The sequence below is a fragment of the Oryctolagus cuniculus genome, chromosome 10 (genome assembly GCF_964237555.1).
Source record: "Oryctolagus cuniculus chromosome 10, mOryCun1.1, whole genome shotgun sequence".
NCBI lineage: Eukaryota > Metazoa > Chordata > Mammalia > Lagomorpha > Leporidae > Oryctolagus > Oryctolagus cuniculus.
This window is the reverse complement of record NC_091441.1, coordinates 92,375,358-92,397,914: the sequence shown is the minus strand read 5'-3', so window position 1 is coordinate 92,397,914 and position 22,557 is coordinate 92,375,358. Positions and strand designations below refer to the sequence as shown.

At 40.6% G+C, this 22,557-nt stretch overlaps 1 protein-coding gene across 1 annotated transcript; it reads right to left on the bottom strand.

The window, feature by feature from the left end:
• Window positions 1–384: 384 nt before the first annotated feature.
• On the bottom strand, window positions 385–21,525 carry ARF4 (ARF GTPase 4). Its single transcript, XM_002713263.5, has 6 exons — window positions 21,044–21,525; window positions 12,111–12,191; window positions 11,775–11,884; window positions 5,726–5,797; window positions 2,985–3,110; window positions 385–1,328 (listed from the first exon to the last, which is right to left on the bottom strand). Exons 1-6 carry the CDS (start codon window positions 21,108–21,110, stop codon window positions 1,242–1,244), a joined length of 543 nt encoding a protein of 180 aa, XP_002713309.1. The 5' UTR covers window positions 21,111–21,525; the 3' UTR covers window positions 385–1,241.
• Between the last annotated feature and the right edge of the window lie 1,032 nt (window positions 21,526–22,557).

The following is a 22,557-nucleotide window of genomic DNA, read 5'->3' as shown; positions in this document are numbered from 1 at the left end:
AAGCATGAACTTATTTGCTGGAGGAGCAGCAGCATTACCAGTGTATGCATTTTGTCATGCAAATAGCACTGAAAAAAACTTTTAAGCTACTATTAGCTGTGAAACAAACACATGCATACATGCTTATGGGGCATTTCATTCTATTATGGAGTTTTTCCTCTTGGTGTGACTTTAGAAATTCACATCATCAAATGGTATTTTATCAAAGAAAACTAAATTTCTAGTGTTGTTCTCCACTGTTACACACATAACAGCTCATTTTATTTCCAATTTAAACAATTAGTAAACCCACTGGGATTTATAGTATATAGTTCACACTATGTAAAATATACAAGAAAATCTATTTCAAGTATCTTCAAGATTCAAAAAGGACACACACAATTATCTATTTTATCATTTTATTAGGAATAATTCCAAATGGGTTATGAAGAAAACTTATTCATTGAGTCTGATGAATTTTCCAAAAACTCTTAATGAAACTATGTTCACCAATAAACAATAAAACATCAGCAGAACTATCATATACTGGGCAAAGAGTCAGGCTGATACCAAAAGCAACATGCAACATAAAAAAGATACAATAGAAAGGAAGACAATCTGCTGAGTATTAAAAAAACCATCTCACTATGAACTCTTTGCAACCAGCACAGAACTAATTAGCTATCAAATCCAAACCACACCAAGGTAAGTTTGGCTAATGGAAGCCAGGAGTCAAAAATGGGGAAAAATAAGTTCTTCAGTGCAAGAGAGCTGAATAGTGTTTTGGGAGCATTTCCCTGGCTGGTACAAGCAGTATTAGAAAATCTTTTTGGCAAGGGATAGAAATAAATACAAATGGAATGCTACATTTTTAAATCAGCAGACTGTCCCAGGAATGATAAAGGTATCAATAAAGTAACAAGGAGATAACTTTAAAACATTATTTGTTGTGGGCTCAAACATTCAAAACGGATTTATTTAAAGGTGTCACAATAGCTATGTCCAGGCATTTAGACTTAAGGGAAGTAAAATTAAAAGAGGACACTTTTTTCCCCAAGGAGAATTTCTTTAAATCCAAGCATATTGCTCAATAGCAACATAATACTTGGTAAACAATAATTGGCAACAAAATAAGTTTAAACGCTGTATTATTCTGCCCAAACCAGTCCCAGATACTGTTTAATAACCAAGATGCAAACTAATTGTGTTGTAACAAGCCTAGACCAATTCTATCAAACACGTCCGTGGTTAGAGTATCCAGTTTAACGTTTTGAAAGCTCATTTGACAGCCAGTCAAGTCCCTCATACAGACCAGTTCCTTGTGTAGCACAAGTGGCCTGAACATACCACTGTGAAGAAAGGACAAGAAAATAATTCGTTATAAGACTGCATGGAACCAGTGTCAATTTTCTTAATCAAAAAATTAAGTATTTCCCCAAATGCCCAAGTATATTACTGAGTTAAGAGTAACCATAAACAGGAAAAAAAGAAAAAACAAAAACAAAAACAAAAAAAAACCTCAGTAATGTGAGTAAATAGGTTAACAGGCTAATAAAAATAAAAGATTATTTTATATTTAACAGTATCTGTAACTATAAAGATCACTCAAATATTTCTATCCTTTAGATTAGGAGTTTTCTCACACATCTCACTTCTTACAAAGCTCTCTTCACAGCTATTTCCATCCATTCACTAGATTTACTCAGCCTTCTACTGGTTCATCTGAAGACCCACTTGCTAACTTTCTTACCAATAAAACTAAGCAGAAGCAACAAATTTTTTGAAAGAGTAGAGTCTGCTGTTATTTAAGGGCCAACTTTTCAAATAATTTTTCGTCACATGCATTCTAAAATCTTTCACTGTTTTACATGCAAATGAATTTTATCTCCATTAACTACATGAAATGAGAAACACTATAAAGTATCAAGAAAAAAAGCATAGAATGCAGTTTTTACCTTTAAGGGCATTTTTTAAAATCAGTTTTATCAACTGCTTTTAAAGCGCTGCTTCAATGTGATAAGGCCACCACATGTATACTGTTGCAATTACTATTATGAATATCAAACAGTTCAGTAACACAGAAGACTTGGAAAAGGCATAAATTCATACCTTTGCATCAACGGACAGTTTCATCACTTACAATTTGTTTTTAAAATCAGCCTGGACCGTTTCAAACAGGCCATACCATATAACCTGCCTCACTGACAGACTAGTACAAAACTATCAAAGTACATGACACTAACAGCTGTAATATCTTTATATGTAAAGTAGTATGTCATGTTTTGCCAGTATCTCACTGATCTCAAATGATAGACTATTTGAGACAAGTACAGTATTTAATTCGTTAAATATCATTAGAGGTCTCTCCACAAACTTATGATATTAATCAAACAGTAAGAACCACTATCATCTAAAATACAGCTGGTAAATACTGAGCCTTATATGAAAACCAAGTTACAAAATATTTGCTGTAGAACTACTTAAAAGACACAAAATTAAAATTAAGAATAACAGAGGCTGGCTTTGTGGTATAGCAGTTAAGGTGCCAATTTGTGTCCAGGCTGCTCCACTTCCAATTCAACCCCCTTCTAATGGCCTAGGAAAGCATCGGAAGATGGTCCAAGTACTTTGCACCCTGCCAACCACACAGGAGACCTGGATGAGGCTCCTGGCTTTGGCCTGGCTCAGTGTGGCCTGTCACAGCCACTCGGGAGTGAATCAGCAGATGGAAGATATATCTCTCCCTTTCTTTTTGAAAAAAAAAATAAAATAAAATAATAATAATAATAATAAAATAAATCTTTAAATACATAATAACAGATACTGTAATTCTCTTACAGTAGTTTTCTACCTCTTCATACTGAAGATAAAGTCAACAAAAACTAAATTAAGATAGTTAAACTTTGGATCCTTAAGTGATAAATTAAAATTTTAAAAAATGGATAAGGTATCAGTGTACTTTAACACTATACTCAGGAGGTTAATATCATCCTCTGAATACTTACTGTTCTGTTACGAAGAGACTGAAGACCTAATTTATCTGTCATTTCACTGATGGCCATAGCATTTGGCAAATCCTGTTTGTTTGCAAAAAGCAGTAGTACTGCATCCTGAAGCTCGTCTTCCTGAAGCTGGAAATAAATATGAAGGCATTAACAACTACCAAACTGGAATCAAGTTATTCCAACAAGTCAGGTAAAACACTGTTCTCTTCTATATACCTTTTATTCAACACTAAATACATTATTAAACATCAACCAAATTTCTCTACATACATTCAGGTCTTATTATATACATTCAAGAAGTAAGGAAGAATTGCTTTTCAAGTATATCATCCTACACTCACTCAAGGGTCAGAGTATCAACACAGGCAAGAACTATGAGGATGCTTCAAAAAGTTCTTGAAATATTCCATTAGGGGCCACCGTCGTGGCTTTGTGGGTTAAGCTACTGTCTGTGATGACAGCATCCCACATGCGTACCAGTTTGAGTCCCAGCTGTTCTACTTCTAATCTAGCTCCCTGCTAAAGCACCTGGGAAAGCAGCAGAAGATGGCCCAAATACTTGGGCCCCTACACCCACATGGGAAACTCGGAAGATGTTCCTGGCTCCTGCCTTCGGCCTGGCCCACCCCTAGCTGTTATGGCCATTTATAGAGTGAACCAGTGGACAGAAGACCTCTCTCTCTTTCTGTAACTATGCCTTTCAAATAAATAAATCTTCTTTAAAAATGAAATTAAAAGTTAAGTTTTGGTACCAAATTTTTTGAAATCTCCATATGATTTTATACTAATATGCCTTACCATGAACTTTTTGAAGACTACTCAGGCATGGATTTAATCATTTTTGCACCAAAATAAACATTTTTTCATTTCATGTTTTTATTCAGAGGTTCTCAAAAGAATTAAAACATAAAAAGCCAACAATCTGATCATACATACAGTTCAAAGATATCTTTTGGTATTTAACAAGTCCCAGTAAGGAAAACTACACAGTTATCTCAAACCAAGTAAGTTACCACAGGCATGTCTGTGGCACCAGTAAAATGAACAAAAAAAAAAAAGAAAAAATTAACTTCCGTGATCATACAGTTATCTCTATGAAAATCCTTTTTTTCCAATCTGTACAAAAGGTCTTTCTTCATAAATCAAATGAACATCCATTAATTCTATTTTCTATAAACATCCTGAAGTACCCTCATGTGGGAACTGAGTGTTTAAGCTGATAATTCTTTTTGGATTCATGACCTTTCCAGCCAGCTGGACCACACAGCAGTGACACAACAGAATGACAGTAGCTTGAAAAATGCAAAAATAATAATAGAAGCTGGTAGAAGTATTATATATGATACAGTATAGGTGAACCTTAAATTTTATGATATATAAATTTTATCTCAATAAAGCTATTTATAGAAAAGAATAGAAGGTAATGACATTTCACTAAGAAAACACCACGGGGCTGGTGCTGCGGCGCAGTGGGTTAACACCCTGGCCTGAAGCGCTGGCATCTCATATGGGCACCGGTTCTAGACCCGGCTGCTCCACTTCTGATCCAGCTTTCTGCTGTGGCCTGGGAAAGTAGTAGAACATGGCCCAAGCACTTGGACTCCTGCACCTGTGTGGGAGACCAGGAGGAAGCTCCTGGCTTCAGATTGGCGCAGTTCCGGCCATTGGACTGGGGAGTGAACCAGCAGATGGAAGACCCTCCACCCCCCGCCTCTCCTCTCTCTGTGTAACTCTTTCAAATAAATAAATAAATCTTAAAAAAACAAAAAAACAAAAAAACAAAAAAACACCCAAGTGACTTGGTTACATATAATAGTAAACTGGTTTAATAAACTACTCTAAAGAGCAATGAGGATTAAAATTTCATTTCAGTAGATATTTTACAGCTGTAAGTCTGTAACCATAAGATTCTGCAGTAATTCTGTTCCTTCAGGATTTCAAACAATACACGAAAATATTAATCCAATATACGACAAGGCCAAAATGCCACTGTGAACCAAATCGTCACCACTTTCTGAAGGAATTCTGTATTATGGTTGCTATTACACAACATTTCTGAAGACAGAGAACAGAAAAACTTGAACCCATTGACCTAAGGAACAAGAGATCTAAGCCAGGATTCCTACATCAAAACTGTTTCAAAAGTGATTTGGGGGCTAGTGCTGTCACACAGTGGGTTAAGCAGCCACCTGCAGTGGTGACATCCCAATTGGGCACCAGCTCCTATCTCAGCTGCTCCACTTCAGATTCAGCTCCCTGTTAATATGCCTAGGAAAGCAGTAAAAGATGGCCTAAGTGCTTGGGCCTTGCCACCTACAAGGAAAACCCAGAAGAAGCTCTTGGCTTCAGCCTGACCCAGCCCTGGCCACTGCAGCCATTTGAGGAGTGAACCATCAGATGGAAGATCTTTCTCTCTCTCACAATTTAACTATTTCAAATAAATAAGGAGGGACAGGACCAAATTAGGATCCCTTACCAGAAATATACCATCAAAATCAATTATGGAGCATTCTAAACACAACCTGTGCCTTCCTCTTAATTTACTGAAGTAGCTACTCCTCCAGATGTTTTTACAAAAGCTCTGTGTATTTTTGAGAATCCATGTATAACAAAGCTTCTTAAGATTCCTTCTAGCTCTTCATTTGTACAGTATAACCACAGCTCAAATGTACCAATCACAAATACGAACATCACATCAAAACATTTATCTTGAAAATGACAAATTTAAAGTATATTCTTACGATTTTCCGCAGCTCTTCTGCTCCTTCCTGAATTCTTTCACGGTCATTGCTATCTACCACAAAAATAAGACCCTAGGAAAAAATTATTTTAATAAATTATAACAGTAAAGAACACAAAATATCAAACAGCAGCAAAATAGTATCAAGTAAAAGATACTAGGAAGAAAATGTCTCAGGGCCTGTGCTATGGCACAGTGGGTTAAACTACTGCCTGGATGCCGGTTTTAGTCCCTGCTGCTCCACTTCCGATCCAGCTGCCCTGCTTATGTGCCTGGGAAAGCAGGGGAAGATGGCCCAAGCCCTTGGGCTCCCCAGCACCCACATGGGAGACCTGGATGAAGGTCTTGACTCCTGGCTTCGACCTTACCAAGCCCCAGCTGATGCAGCCATTCAGGGAGTGAGCCAGTAGTTGGAAGATTGTCTCTCTCTCCCCCTCATTCTCTATAATTCTGCATTTCACATAAATCTTAAAAGGGGGTGAGGGGGTTGTTGCTATGGCTTAGTGGATAAAGCCAGAGCCTGCAGTGCCAGCATCCCATATGGGTGCTGGTTTGAGTCCCAGCTGCTCCACTTCTGATCCAGTTCTCTGCTATGGCCTGGGAAAGCAGTAAAAGATGGCCCAAGTCCTTGGGCCCCTGCACCCATGTGGGAGACCCAAAAGAAGTTCCTGGCTCCTGATCGGTCCAGCTCTGGCAGTTGCAGCCACTTGGGGAGTGAACTAGCAGAAGGAAGACCTCTCTCTCTCTCTGTGCCTCTGCCTCTGCCTCTAACTCTGCCTTTCAAATAAATAAGTATGTCTTTAAAAAAAAAAGTGTATTTAAAAACAAAACTGGGGGTTGGTATTGTGGCATGGCAGGTAAAGCCACAATCTGAAATATTGGCAACCCATGTGAGCACTGGTTCATGTGCAGGCTGTTCTACTTTCAATCCAGCTCCCTGCTAATAGCCAGGGAAAAGCAGTGGAAAATGGCTTAAGTGCTTGGGCCCCTGCCACCCATGTGGTGAACCTGGAGGAAGCTCCTGGCTCCTGACTCTGACCCGGCTCAGGCCTGGCCATTGCGGCCATCTAAGGAATGGGACAGTAAATGGAAAGGAAGATCTCTAACTCTCCATCTCTCCAACTCTTTCAAATAAATAAAACTTTAAATAAATAAATAAATAAAACAAAACCCCTAAGGTTCTAATACTAAGAAACGAGTATTAGTTTTAATGGTATTTCAAATCTACAAAATCTTAACTCTCCTTCCTATCTAATCACACCTCTGTGCCTGATAACAATCCACTCTCCACCCCTACTCCCCAAATCTTAACTCTTAAGCAACTGATCATTTTCTCAACTATGCTAAGAATAAATGTCACCTCTTTCCCTTTCTATCTGCATTTCCACATTTAAGTGCAGGTAGGTGTAAGTTGTAAAATAGCTGGGTGTGGATAAAAGGAAAGAGAATAATCCAAAGACACCATACAATCATGAATTTACTAATAGAATTTACTTATTCACACAAAAGTTTGCACAAAGGGATCAGAGGGCAGAGCTGAACTGGAGTATTTTTCATATCTTCTTCCTACAACTCTGAAGTATTTTGATGATGTGTCACTCATCACAGATTGTCTTGCATTACTACTTATTTATGTAAGTAAATAAATTATATTCACAGAGGGCAAAGGATGAGGCTACTTTATTTTCTCTATTTACATTCTTATTATCACAGTACTGGCTTACCAAAAAGTACCTAAAATTTGTTTCAGGCTTCAGTCATTTAGTGATAATTTCCTTTGGTCTGGCAGGTTTCAAATACATATCCTTCACCTCTATTGAAAACCAAACATCCTATCTTAAAAACTTTAGCATAGCCAAACTCAAATCTCAGTCCTACTTATTGTTTAATCCTTGAACATGCCTCCTCTTGTATAAAACAAAATAATACTACCAACTTCTTAAGCCCATTACAGATTAAATGTTATCACAGAGGCATAAAAGGATCTATTATGTTAGACTTATCAGGCATTTAGTAATGTCTCCTCCTTCCCCTATCTCCAAAAACCTTCTTTTTAGAACCTACCCTATACTAGAGGTGATGCCTCCCCAAGGATCTGTCTTCACTACCAACCTTCCATTTTTACTGTTTTAAAATGTAAACAACACTATCAGTCCCAAAGTAGCATTACTGAGAGGTAGAATCATTTTAAGAATAAATTATTACGGCCGGCGCCACGGCTCACTTGGCTAATCCTCTGCCTGTGGCACCAGCACCCCGGGTTCTAGTCCCAGTTGGGGTTCCAGGTACTAATCCCAGTTGCTCCTCTTCCAGTCCAGCTCTCTGTTGTGGCCCGGGAGGGCAGCAGAGGATGGCCCAAGTGCTTGGGTCCCTGCACCGGCATGGTAGACCAGGAGGAAGTACCCGGCTCCTGGCTCCAGATCGGCGCAGCAACGGCCGTAGCAGCCATTAGGGGAGTGAACCAATGGAAGGAAGACCTCTCTCTCTGTCTCTCACTGTCTGTAACTCCGTCTCTCTAACTCTGCCTGGCAAAAAAAAAAAAAAAAAAAAAAAAAAGTTCTTGGGGCCAGTGCTGTGACATAGTAGGTAAAGTTGCTGCTGCCTGCAGTGCCAGCATACCAAATGGGTGCCAGTTTGAATCCCGGTTGCTATACTTCCAATCCAGCTTTCTGCTATGGCCTGGGAAAGCAGAAGATGGCCCAAGTACTTGGGCCCCTGCACTGGCAAGGAAACCCAGAAGCTCCTGGGCTCCTGGCTTCAGATCAGTCCAGCTCCAGCCATTCTGGCTATTTGGGGAGTGAACCAGTAGATAGAAGACTTCTCTCTCTCCGCCTCTGCCTCTCTGTAACTCTTTCAAATAAATAAATCTTTAAAAAAAAAAAAAATTCTAGATTAATTCTCCTAGTAGAAAAGTCCAGAACCAAGAGTGTAGAAAAGGTAGGATTCTAAAAATGAGCCCACATGCTATAAGATTATATAAAAAGCAAAATATTTAAACAGCAAAATAATCAGATTATCTAATGAGGGAAGAAGAGTTTACTGCAACAAACACTGTGTCTTGCACTGTTAATATAAAGAAGAAACATGGTTAAATGGTTACAATTAGTTTCTTTTCAATGTTAACCCTAGAACAACTTGATCAGGAATGCTAGAAATGCAAGCTAAGAGCTTAGCTCTAATTACGTCAAGGTAATACATAAAGCTTTCCCTAACAGGCACGAGCTCCCTAGGAAGAAGTACTTTTAATTCTAAAGTAGTCAGAAGAGTTCAAGAATGACTCTAATCTCAAATTAAGAACTCAAGGTTCTTTGAACAAAGTATTCTAAACAAATCTAGGGTTAAGACCATGGTTACCATAGTCAAGAATTTTAACAGAGATGGGCATTTGACCTAGTGATTGATTAAGATGCACACATTCCATGTTGAAGTGCCTGGGTTCCATATCCAACTCCACTCCTGACTCCACTTCCTGCTAATGGAGACTCTCAGAGGCAGCAGTGATGATTCAAGAGATTGGGTTCCTGCGACCCATGTGAAGATGTAGACTGACTTCCTGGTTCCCAGCTTCAGCCCTGCTGGAGGTTGCTGTAGGCTTTTTGGAGATGGAAGTCTCAGTCTCTCAAATAAATTTAACTGAATTTAAATTAAAAAAAAAATAATTAGGGGGTAGCTGTAGCATAGTGGGTGGAGCTACCACCTGCAATGCTGGCATCCCATATGGGTGCCGGTTCATGTCCCGGCTGCTCTACTTTCGATCTAGCTCTCTGCTTTGGCTTGGGAAAGCAGTAGAGGATGGCCCAAGTGTCTGAGCCTCTGTACCTGCGTGGGAGACCTGAGGAAGCTTCTAGCTCCTAGCCATTGTGGCTGTCTGGGGAGTGAACCAGTAGATGGAAGACCTTTCTTTATCTATCTCTGTCTCTGCCTCTAACTCTGCCTTTCAAATACATAAATTAAAAAAAAAAAATGACAAGGGTGAAAGATGTACAAGGTTTTACAATGAAATGAAATCCATCTGTGTCAAAGAGACATCTGCACTCTCTTGTTTATTGCAGTGATATTCACATTAGGAAATGGAAATAACCTAAGTGTCTATCAACTGATAATGGATAAAATGTAAGCAAGGATGAAATTGTATCATTTGCAACAACATGGATGGAACTAGAAGTTATTAATATCACATTATCTCACTCATATGTGCAGTCTAAAAAGAAAAAAGTAATCTCATAGAAGTTAAAATTGTAATTGTAGTTTGCAAAAGCTGGGAGAGAAATGGGGAGAAAGGGACTGGAAAGGTTGACTGAAATATAATAGGTTATAGCTAAAAGGGAGTAAGAAATTCTGGTGGTTCTAGTGCATAGTGGAGTAAAGACAACGTTAATTTACTGTATATTTCTCTATTTAAAAAAATAAGAAGAGGAGCCAGCACTGTGGTATAGTAGGTTAAGCTTCTGTGTGTGATGCCAACATCCCATATGGGTGCTGGTTCAAGACACAGCAGCTCAACTTCTGATACCATCATGAGGACTGGTTTGAGTCCTGGCTGCTCCACTTCCGATCCTCCCTGCTAATAGGCCTGGGAAAGTATTGAAAGATGGTCCAAGTACTTGGGCCCCTAGACCCACACGAAAGACCTGGAAGAAGCTCCTGGCTCCGGCTTGGCCCAGCCCTGGCTACTGTGGCCATTTGGAGAGTGAACCAGTAGATAGATAGAAGATCTCTCTATTTCTAACTCTCTTTCAAATAAATAAATCTTAAGGAAAAAAAAAATAAATAAATCCAAGCAGTTCGGCTGGCCCTGTGGCTCACTAGGCTAATCCTCCACCTGCGGCACCGGCACCCCAGGTTCTAATCCTGGTCGGGGTGCCGGATTCTGTCCCGGTTGCTCCTCTTCCAGTAGAGCTCTCTGCTGTGGCCTGGGAAAGCAGTGGAGGATGGCCCAAGTGTTTAGGTTCCTGCACCCACATGGGAGACCAGGAGGAAGCATCTGGCCCCTGGCTTCGGATCGGCGCAGCGCGCCGGCTGTAGCGGCCATTTTGGGGGGGGTGAACCAACGGAAGGAAGACCTTTCTCTCTGTCTCTCTCTCTCACTGTCTAACTCTGCCTATCCAAAAAAAAATCAAAGCCGTTCTTCAATCAAAGATTTTTCCATGAAGACTCATCACATGTATGGATTACAAATTTTTGCATCAGAATACATTTTTTTTTCTTCTTGACAGGCAGAGTGGACAGTGAGAGAGAGAGAGAGAGAGAGAGAGACAGAGAGAAAGGTCTTCCTTTTCCGTTGGTTCACCCTGCAATGGCTGCTGCAGCCAGCGTGCCGCAGCTGGCACACTGCGCCGATCCGAAGCCAGGAGCTTCTCCTGGTCTCCCATGCGGGTGCAGGGCCCAAGGACTTGGGCCATCCTCCACTGCCTTCCCAGGCCACAGCAGAGAGCTGGACTGGATGAGGAGCAACCAGGACAGAATCCGGCACCCCGACCGGGACTAGAACCCGGGGTGCCGGCGCCGCAGGCAGAGGATTAGCCTATTGAGCTGCAGTGCCAGCCTAAATTTTTCTTTTAACTTCATTTCCCATAAATTTGTTGAAGTACCCTTATGCATACCACATGATAATACAAAAATATCTTATAAGTCAACACAGATTTATATTAATGTAACTTTAATAAATACAACATGGCTAAGTGAAATACCATCAACTGCCTTACAGTCATTAGAAAATACAATGACAGAAAGTTACACATTTTAGTAACACAGATTTTACTTTCTAAACTGAGAATGAAATCAAAGAACTACTGATGGGATACCTAACTCATTCTTGAGAGCTATTCCTGTACCCACCACTTCCAATATCTATAATGGCTATATAATTCTTCCACCCCAGGTACTTAGCTTTCAAAAGCATGAGTTGGAATCCATGAAAGAATATGGAGATAGTGGTAAGAATGCCAACTCATACAATAAACACTTACATCCAAGTAAACACCAATATTAATCTAAATTTCAGAGCATGAATCTTAGAAACTTATCAAAATTTGCATAGCATTCCTCACCTGGGTATTCTGGAAGTAATGCCTCCAGAGAGGCCTAATTTTATCTTGACCACCAACATCCCATACTGTGAAACAAATGTTCTTATATTCTACTGTTTCCACATTAAAACCTACAAAAAAAACCACAAAAACCAAAAATGAAACCTGTGCACAATAAAGCATCATTAAGAAAACAAATTCCTTTATTGAGGAAGTCTCTCTAGTTAGAATAGCTTTTGTTAAAATACCAAGATAATCAACAAGCTTAATAAAGACAATTTCAAAATAGCCTTATTCTATTTCTCTTTACCATATATCATCGTGATATACATTAAAGTCATCTGTAAACTTTCTTACCAATGGTAGGAATGGTGGTGACTATCTCCCCTAACTTCAGTTTATACAGAATGGTCGTCTTGCCCGCAGCATCCAATCCAACTAGAAGAAGACATTATAGACTTAAATGTGGGCCAAAAGCACACAAAGAAATAATTTTACAAGTTTACAGTCTATTCAAGGCACAAATATTAAGTAAGAAGTGAAAGTATCTCATTTCTAATTCCCAAAGGCAGCATTTCCTACAGAGTCTCTCCATTTTTCTCTCTGCATCTAGAGAGACGATGCAATAGTGAAAAACTTAATCTTCCTTTATTTACAGAGCAAATTTTGGAGAAAAAGTCTTGAAGTTAGCATAAAATCTATGCAAATACATCTTGGGCCCCTTTTAGCAATAAGGAAGATGATGCCAATTTTGCTCTTACCTGAAGCCATTTCAACATCAGATATATAGAAATAAAAACCAAAGTCTGGTTTATCTGTGTAAAATCATTCTATCATATTATCTCAGATATAAATAATCTCTAAACTCTTAAAACAGTAGAGGTACAAGGAGAGAGGAATGTGCTTGTTTGTGGGAAAAAAAAACTAGAACAAAAGGGTATATCTCTTTATTAGGGTGAAAATTAATAGCAAGTTAAATGCTTATTAAGTATGACTCGAAACCTAAACAGTCTACCTTGTTTGCTAAATCTCCCGTAAATGAAAGATTAACATCTAATTATCTTATTGAACGTATCATTTTCCTAAGAGTATCATATCCAGCTGCCTGGGTTTATCTTATCAAAGATTTTTTTGAATATTTCAATTAAGTGTTGATTTAAGCAGAGATATTTAATATTTAAATCAAAGCAGTACTTTGCAAATGAAAACAATGCAATTAAGTTAAAAAGAAAACACCTCACTTATCTAATTTACATTTCTGTGCAAATTTTTATCAGTCCGAAACAAAAATGAAGGCTGCAAGCATTCAGGCTCCTTCCACCCATGCAACAACTCTTTTCTAAACCCAACAAAAGGTAGCTTTAAATCCCTCTCCAGACTCAAAGTCTATTATGCCTTCTAATTGTTATGTCCTCAAATTAAACTCCACTCTTCACTTCTCATCCTGGGATGCCACCTTATTCCTTCCAAAATAATGACACTATAGTCAGTGAACAATTATTTGCAAGCCTGTATTCGCAGGCATAAGAAAAACCAACTGTCACACAAAGTGTTTTATTTTTCAAGTATAGGACAGTATAAAAAAGATCAAAAAATGTAGTAACAATAACTCAACTCAGAGTAGCTACCTTAAAATTTGGCATTTTCAATAAAAATACAGAAAATGAAGATGGGAGGGCAGAAAACAACCAGATCTTTTCACTGTTCTACAAAGCTAAGCCTCTTAAAAGCCTAAGGCCTCTTTAGCAACACAGACAAAATTTTTTAAATTTTTATTTATTTTGAAAGTCAAGTTACAGAGAGAGGAACACAGAGAGAAAAATCTTCCAACCACTGCTTCACTCCCCAGATGGCTGCAACAGCCAGGCTGAAGCCAAGAGCCAAGGGCTTCACCTGGGTCTCCTATGTAGACGGCAAGGGCCCAAACACTTGGGCCATCTTCTGCTGCTTTTCTAAGCCATGAGCAGGGAGCTGGCTAAGAATTGGAGCAGTTGGGACACAAAGTAAACTGGCTCCCATACGGGATGCTAGAACCACAGGTGGTGACTTTACTCAATGCCACAATGCCAGCCCCCATAGATTAAATTTTAAGTGACTCAAAATTTACCTTTAACTAAGTCCAAACACAATGAAGGCATATCAGAATTGAAACTGAGATGCCAATTAGAGAAACAAAAAACAAAAAACACACAAGTCAGGTTTTGAGAACTATGGCCCCTACCTAAATCCTCCTTGGAGGTCCAACTATATGTAATACTGTCATTTAAAAACAAAGTAAATTGGGGCCAACGTTATGGTGTAGCAAGTAAAGCCACTGCCAGCCAATACCGGCATCCTATATGGGCACCAGTTCAAGTACTGGCTCTTCCACTGCCAATCCAGCTCCCTACTAATGTGCCTGGGAAAGCAGCAGAGGATGGGCCAAATCCTTTGGCCCCTGCCACCCAAGTTGTAAGGTAATTCCAATTAAAGTAAAAACAAAATACTGACAAAGAATTTGAGAAATCCAAAACAAATCATGATTACATTATTTTAAGTAATCCAATTTTTTTTAATAAGCTTTGTATCTGCTTGTATATTTAACAGTTCTCTTACTGTCAGAATTGTTTATCCTTATCATTTTCATGTTACAAATTCTCAAGTCTGGGGCTGGTGCTGTGGCACAGTAGGTTAATCCTCTACCTGTGGTGCCCACATCCCATATGGGTGCTGGTTCTAGTCCTGGCTGCTCCTCTTCCAATCCAGCTCTCTGCTGTGGCCTGGGAAAGCAGTAGAAGATGGCCCAAGTACTTGGGCCCCTGCATCCACATGGGAGACCAGGAAGCTCCTGGGTCCTGGCTTTGCATCTCCGCAGCTCCAGTCATTGCGGCCATTTGGAGAGTAAACCAATGGACGGAAGACCTGTCTCTCCCTCTCACTGTCTAACTCTACCTCTCAAATAAATAAATTAAATCTTTAAAAAAAAATTTCTCAAGTCCAGAGTCTGTGTTGTGGCACAGCAAATTAAGCCACCACCTGACACGGGCATCCCATATCAGAGCACTGGTTTAAGTCCAAGCTGTTCAGCTTCTGATCAATATCCCTTTTAATGTACCTGGGACAGCAGCAGCAGCAGATGGCCTAAGTGACTGGACCCCTGCAACTCACATGGGAGACTTGGATTGAGCTCTGGGCTCCAGTCATTTAGGCAATGAAAGCAGATGGAGGATCTCTCTCTGTCACTTTGCCTTTCAAGTAAGTAAATTAAAAAACAATATAAAAAAAAGGAAAAAAAATCTCAAATAGTAGATTTATTTTATTAGAATACTGGGCTGGTTACATTTTGTAACTTTTGGAATAAGACTGCTTGAGGGCCTTGATGTTTTATATACTCTTTTTTTTTTTCTTAAAAAGAAAGTGCTTACAGTGTCATCCTAAGACCTTTCAAACAATCACAAATCATTTTAAATAAAAACTATGAAACGAGTTTAATGGCTAAGAGTCACAGAGAAGGTAACTTTTGTAGCTATATCCAAAATAACAGCCACACGTAAATTCAAACCAAGAATTTAAGAAACAAAGAGTTGGATGGGGCATTTGGCACAGTGGGTAAACTGTTATTTGGGAAACCTACATCTCATATTGCAGTACCCAGGTTACAGACCCAGCTGTTTCTGATTCCAGCTTCCTGCTAATGCACACACCCTGAGAGGGAGCAGGTGATGACGTAGGCAGTTGTGTCCCTGATACCCACAAGGGTGGCCTAGATTGATGTCTCCACTACCAAGCATTTGGGGAGTGAACTAGCAGATGAAAGGCTTCTGTGTGCATGTGTGTGTGTTTGTGTCTGCTACTCAATTAATTTTTTTTTTTTTTTTTTTGACAGGCAGAGTGGACAGTGAGAGAGAGAGACAGGGAGAAAGGTGTTCCTTTACCATTGGTTCACCCTCCAATGGCTGCTGCGGCTGGCGCACTGCGCTGATCCGAAGCCAGGAGCCAGGTGCTTCTCCTGGTCTTCCGTGCAGGTGCAGGGCCCAAGGACTTGGGCCATCCTCCACTGCACTCTCGGGCCGCAGCAGAGAGCTGGACTGGAAGAAGGGCAACCGGGACAGAATCCGGTGCCCTGACCGGGACTAGAACCCGGTGTGCCGGCGCCGGCCATACTCAATTTTTAAAAAACTGTCTCAACTATGGACTTCACAAAGCACAGCTCTATGTACAAAAATATAAATATGTATCTTTATATTTTTGGATATTAAAAAATATCACAAACCAAAAATCTCTAGTTCTGACACCACATTTTATTTATATACTGCCATTCTGCCTTTGGGTTTTTCTGGCAGACACACTCACTGTATGTTAACATAAAATATAGGGGCCAATGCTGTGGCATAGTGGGTGGAGCCTCCACCTGTGGTGCTGGCATCCCATATGGGCACTGGTGCGAGTCCTGGCTGCTCCACTTTCGATTCAGCTCTCTGCTATGGCCTGGGAAAGCAGTGGAAGATGACCCAAGTGCTTGGGCTCTTACACCCGTGTGGGAGACCCCAAGGAAGCTCCTGGCTTTGGATTTGTGCAGCTCCAGCCGTTGCGGCCATCTGGGAAGTGAACCAGCAGATGAAAGACCTCTCTATCTCTCTGTCTCTGCCTCTCAAATAAATTAATCTTTTAAAAAATTTTATATATACATATATTTATTTATATACCTAATCCTCTTTTATGGGGTCAGTGCTGCGGCACAGTGGGTAAAGCTACCACCTGAGAGGCCAGCATCCCAAATGGGCACTGATTCAGATCCTGGCTGCTCCACTTTCAATCCAGTGCCCTGTTAATGGTCTGGGAAAGCAACAGAAGATAGCCCAAGTATGTGGGGTCCTGCATCCATGTGGGAGACTCAGAAGAAGCTCCTGACTCTCCTCTGGCCCAGCCCCAGCCACTGCAGAACCAACAGATGGAAGATCTCTCTCTCCATCTCTCCCTCTTTAACTCCGACTTTGAAAGAAATCTCATTATATAGTTCTTTATTCAAAAAATAAGCTGGTTCTAATACTTCCGTGCCATTTTGGTCATTTTTAAGTTATATACTTCCTTAATGTTGCAATATTTAGCAGTGAGATTTTTCCATAAAATTAAACTACAACCAATTTTCAACTAACCAAGATAAAACTAATCTATACAGTCCAGCAATGTTCTCCCTCGCCTCCAGCTCATAAACAAGCGACTGTATGGAAAGATATACTAGAGTCATTACTTGTTCTTCTTAACTAGACATCTACTCTAACAAAAGTATTAATACAGCAAGCAAAACTACCTCAAAAAGCTTTGCCAATCATTAAAAAGTGTGTCAAGCCAATCTGGCAGGGAGAAATAACTTGTAATTTAAGTCAAAGAGACTAGATCCAATTATCTCGATTTTCAGGAAAGAAACTAACGCAGAAGGACTAGGGAGAAAAAAAGCATATTTTCAGATGAAAAAAATTATAGTTTCTTCGTGTTTTCCTTCAGCTTCCAAATTTCCTACAAGATTGAAAGACATTTTCCTAATAATTTTAAAATAATTTAAAACTGAGTACTTACTGTGTTCCAAGCATAATACTCAGTGATTCCAACATTTTTATAACTTAACCTTCAAAATAACCTTCCATTTTTCAGGTGAGGACATATGAGGTTAGGAAACGTCCCCAAAATCAAAGTAGAACAGGTATTCAAAGACCTAGATCTTCAGAAACTAGAACCTTCATACTTAGTTCATGGGACTGTACAATGGTGTTGCTACTTTGAAAAAGTTTGTCAGTTCCGCAAAATGTTAAATACAGTAACAAAAAGAGTCAAAGTGTAATAAAAAATTCCATCAACTGATGAATGTATAAACAAAATGTGGTATTACATCCATACAATGGAATTACTATTTAGCCATAAAAAGGAATGAAGGACATAAATATTCTATAAATGAACTTAAGTCATGGGTAGTGAAAGTCATACAAAAAGCTACACAGATGACATTCCATTATATGAAATGTTGACAACAAACAAATAGCAAGGAGACTACAGTTGCCAGAGGACGGGGACAAGACAGGGAGTAACTGCTCAAGCATATGGGCTATCTTTTGGGGATGAAGAAAATAATTTGGAACTAGACAGTGGTGATGGTTACAAAAGTTTGTGAATATTCTAAAAAACACTGAAATGTAGATGATGAATGGGTAAACTTTATAGTATGAAAATTGTTATTTCAATTAAATAAAACACAAAACAAAAATCCCTAGTTCTGATGCCAGACTTCTCAAACAGTATTTATACACTGCCATCCTGCCTTTGGGAAGACACACTGTGTATCTTAACATTTTATCTACCTCTTCAGAAGTTTGACCATCCAATCTGAAACTAGGTACACGGAAAAAGTATATTTAGGTTTTGTTTCCATTCAACACATCAGGAACACCTGCATTTTTACCAATGCATTCTCCAGCAGCAAATCATCAAAGTCTCGTAGAACTATACTGAGTAATAATGCAGGAGAGTACATTAAGGGTGGCTGTACCTGTCAACTTCTAAAGGCACGAAACTAGATGTCTCTCTTTTCTATTATTTCCTATAATCACATAAGTAACTGAAGGGCTATTTTTTGGAAAATGCTGGCAAGTAGGTTTTCAACTGACATGAGAAAATGCTTATAATATGCTAATTCAAAAAGAGAACAAAAAACTACACATCACAACTACAATTTGAGGTTTTATAAAAGCTAAAAGGTTGAAAGTATGACAAAATATTAACAGTGAGATGAGGAAATTACAGATAATTATAACTTTTTCTAAATTTTTTAAATTTAATAAAAATGAGTCTAAATAAAAAATTTTATAACCTTTAAAATAAACATTTACAAAGTATGCTAGAATAAAAATATGAAACACTAGTCTTTAGTTTGGAGCCTCACTCAAAATAATGGTAACATTTTTCAAATTGACAAATAAAGGATCCTAACTCCTAAACCTTTCTGGTCCCAGAAAACCACAATTACATACAAGGCAATACAGATTTGATACTGGCAAACTTACTACAGTTAAAAATCAGTCTTCAAATATGTTTTTAAATTACTTGAATTTGGGAGTCAGCAGCCATGCAGAAATGAAAACTTCTCTACAGTGGTTTCAGAAACCAGATTATTAGCTAACTCTTAATATACTTTAAAATAGCCAAGTGTGAAAAAGCCACTGACTCAGGACAGCATAAATTTTACCTAAGCCTTTTTTATAAAGGGAAAAGCAGCACACAAGTATGTGAAAAAATTATTCACTGGTAATTCCAACACTTAGATGGGGCGGACACCTTCAAAGTATTCATTGTAAGAGTGATTTCTGCTGTCAATCACTCATAAGGCCAGACCGAAAAATCTTAGAACTACCAAACTTCCATATCACTGTTTCCCTTCTTAGTGCGTGTATCTCTCACTTGTTAATACTTCCTTTAATGACTTAGTTACTTTAAGTGGCTCTTACAAAGTTTTTGTAATCAAGAAAAACTGACTATCCCCAAACTGAGGCACAAATCAAATATAAACTTGAGTAATAAAGCATGATATAAACGGAATAATCCCAGCATAACTTCCATCTGCTGCACAAATGCAGAAAATTTAAAACTTTTCCATTTTCTTCCAATCACTATTTTGGGGGAGGGGAAAGTGCTATCAGAAAACAGAGGAAAGTGTTTATAGCATAATTCTACCTTTCATCCCTCAAGTTCAGCCATGACAAAAGACTAAGGTAACTAAAAATATCAATTCATTTGCTACAAGAAGAGACCACCATACAGCATCTTTTGGGAACACAACTGTGTACTGGTTTATCTCTGGAAGGAACAGACTGGAAATTTATTTCTCACAGTCCAAAGTTCTCCCAGTGACTTCAGGTCCTTTTTCAGACTGAAAATATTCAGCCACTTAAATCTCAAATAGCATGCTTGCCTTCCTAAAATAATTTGATGTCTTCTGCATTAAGGTAATTTCAGAAACTTACCTGTGTGAAGAATCAAAAACAACCCTTCTACGAACCTTAAACCAGCCGAATTAACCGGAAAGTGAAAATAGAACTCAATGTGGATCTCCTTATTCTTCACTTACCTAGAAAAAGCGTATTTCACTTCCGAAGAAAACTTTCCCAGGTGGAAGAGCGCTAAAATACCACGACCTTCCCGGGACCCCTCTGGAGAAAATCAGCTAATGAAGCAGCAAGATTTTTTTCAGTCTAATTTTATTCCTAACGTAGAAATTCGCTAGCAGAACCAACAAGTTTCAATGTTCAAAGGTGGAGAGGTTCAGCTGTGGTGCAGACACTCCTCACAGTACCAGGAAGAACGGACTGTCATATCACCCAAGTGACAGCCGTTTGCCCTCGGCTGAGCAAAAAAGGATCCCTAAACGGCAGTTCTAAAACCCTATTTCGAAAGGAATTTCAAAACAAACCAGCTTAACTTTGTCGCTATCATTTAACATGGCTACTCTAAAATCAAGTCATGATTCAGGTACTGAATATTTATCAAATTTTTTAAAAAATGAGTTTTTGTTTTTCTGCATGAAACCTTGAGCCAGCTGGATAAAAATTAGTTGGATACTCAAAAATAATAAGCCAAATGCAATTAAAGTTCTCGAAAGTAACCAAAAGAAACCCACATGATGAACGTAGTCTGCATGTGATGAGAGTATTAATTAAGAAGAATACGCGGCATCCCGAGCGAGGTAAGGTTAGCAAGGCGAGCTCCGAGGACACCGGACTCCGGGGAACCTGGGCGCTCCCCGGCCAGCGCACTGGGCCTGGTCACTTCCTGCCCCGGTGGCTCCGGGCTCTCGGCGGCCGAAAGCTCACAAAACCAACAGAGTGTGCAGTGTGTACACGAAGCGGAAAGGGGGAGGAAAGGCTGGAGTCGCCGTGCCGCCCTGCCGACCGCTGCCCGTACCCGGGCACCCTCACAATGGGCCTACCCTGCGTTCGCTTCCAGGAGTTCGCCTCCTCTCCCCCCCAGCTCCGCCCAACCTCGTCCGGGTTTCACTAAGAGCGAGAGCCAGCGAAGCCCGGGAGGAGGAAACCTCGCCCGAAGCCCGGCCCGGGTCTTCTGGGAAGGCAGATCCGAGGCGACCGCTTACTCTTCGCCCCATTGTTCCCCCTTCAGGAGTCTTTCCGACCCCCAACTCGCCACCCCTCCCCCACCACGGCCGGCGGAGAGAAAAAAACAGGGCCCGAGGCCGTCCCGAGCGATCGTCCGGCCTGCCCCCGACCCCCGCCGGGCCAGGCCGCCTTCGCTCGCGGCCCCTCACTCACCCATCAAGATCCGCATCTGCTTCTTGCCGAAGAGGCGGGAGAAGAGAGAGGAGATAGTGAGGCCCATGGCGGTAGTGGCACTTGCTATGGGCAGAAGCAGAGGGGTTTGGGGAGCCCCTGGGCCTTCTTTCACCCTCCTGGCAAACTGGACGAGAAAGAGCCGAGGAAGAAAGAGGGCGGCTCGCCGGCCGGCGCGTCGGACGAAGCTCCGGGACAGGCACTAGCGGGGCAAGGACCTGCTCGGCGACTGCCGCGACAGCTCAGGCTCTGGCTCTAAACCTCCGGCTGTGCCACGTCACGCGGCGGCCGCGGCGACTCCGGCAGCGGCCCGGCCCCTCCAACGCGGACAGAATCGCGTCACCGCCGCCCCATCCCCCTGCGCTTCCGGTGCTGCCGGAGCCACTGCGCCTGCGCACGCCAGGGATTGGCCAATTTGGCTGACGTGCTTCTCTCGCCGCCGCCACCTCCGGGACGTGGCTCCCGGAGCCGGGCGCTGGGCACATGCGTACTAGGAGGAGATCGGTGAAGCCCCATAATGCCTCGCTCCGTCACTCCCAATCAGGCTTTAGGGGGAGACGCTTTCCCCCGGATGAATGCGTTGTCGGGGTTGTGGTCTTCGCTTCCGGGAATAAGAGCTGTGCATTATGGGTTAGAAAGTTAGTTTGTTTCTTGCTTTTGAGCTGCTCTGAGACGCTGCGCACGTTGGAGGTACCCACAAATGTATATGTTTCACAAACGCGACAAGAAACTTGTCCTAGTGGAGGGCTGAAGATGGACCCTACCTTCCCAAAAGAGGAGTGATTAAAAGCCGACCTGCGGGCGGAGAGATGGCGATCACCTATTAAGGAGTGGAAACGAGACAGTTCGGCCCCCCAGCCCAGGCCTTGAAGATCCTTAATCCTATGCCAAGAGTTCTCCAACAGACTGCCATCGGCTATTGCATTTTTAAGGGAAGTCGACGAGAAAGGCTTGGAAGAAACATGAAGCCCTTACCTGAAGATAATTTCTGATCTTAATATTTTTCTGATTACAAGATAAGATACACAGCTTTTTTAAAAAGTATATTTTAAAAAGGAGGTTCTCCGTAAATAGCAGTTTAGGATTAGTGTCTGCAGCCTCCTCCCTCACTTTGGTTGTGTTCACCCACCCTTCAGATCTGTTTAAAGGAAATCCTGCCTTGACCTCCTGTCTAGGTAGGCCTCCCCATCACCCAAACTTAAAGCCTCATAACCTCCTTTCTTAGTTCTCATTTCACATGTTGTGGTTACCATTACAATACCCTCCCTTGTCTGAAAGCACTAGGAAGGCAGGAAACGAATCCATCTTTACATTCCATTGTATTTCTCAGACTTGGCACAGCACAGACAATAATTGTGGTTGAGTGGTAAGGTAAGAGGATGCCTGGGTAAAATAAAATGCCCCTCTGTGCAATACTATTATGAATTCAAATGATGTAGAACTACACACAGTCTTCTAATAAGCTCTCCAGTGTTCAGGTAGTGGGAAAAATGCCA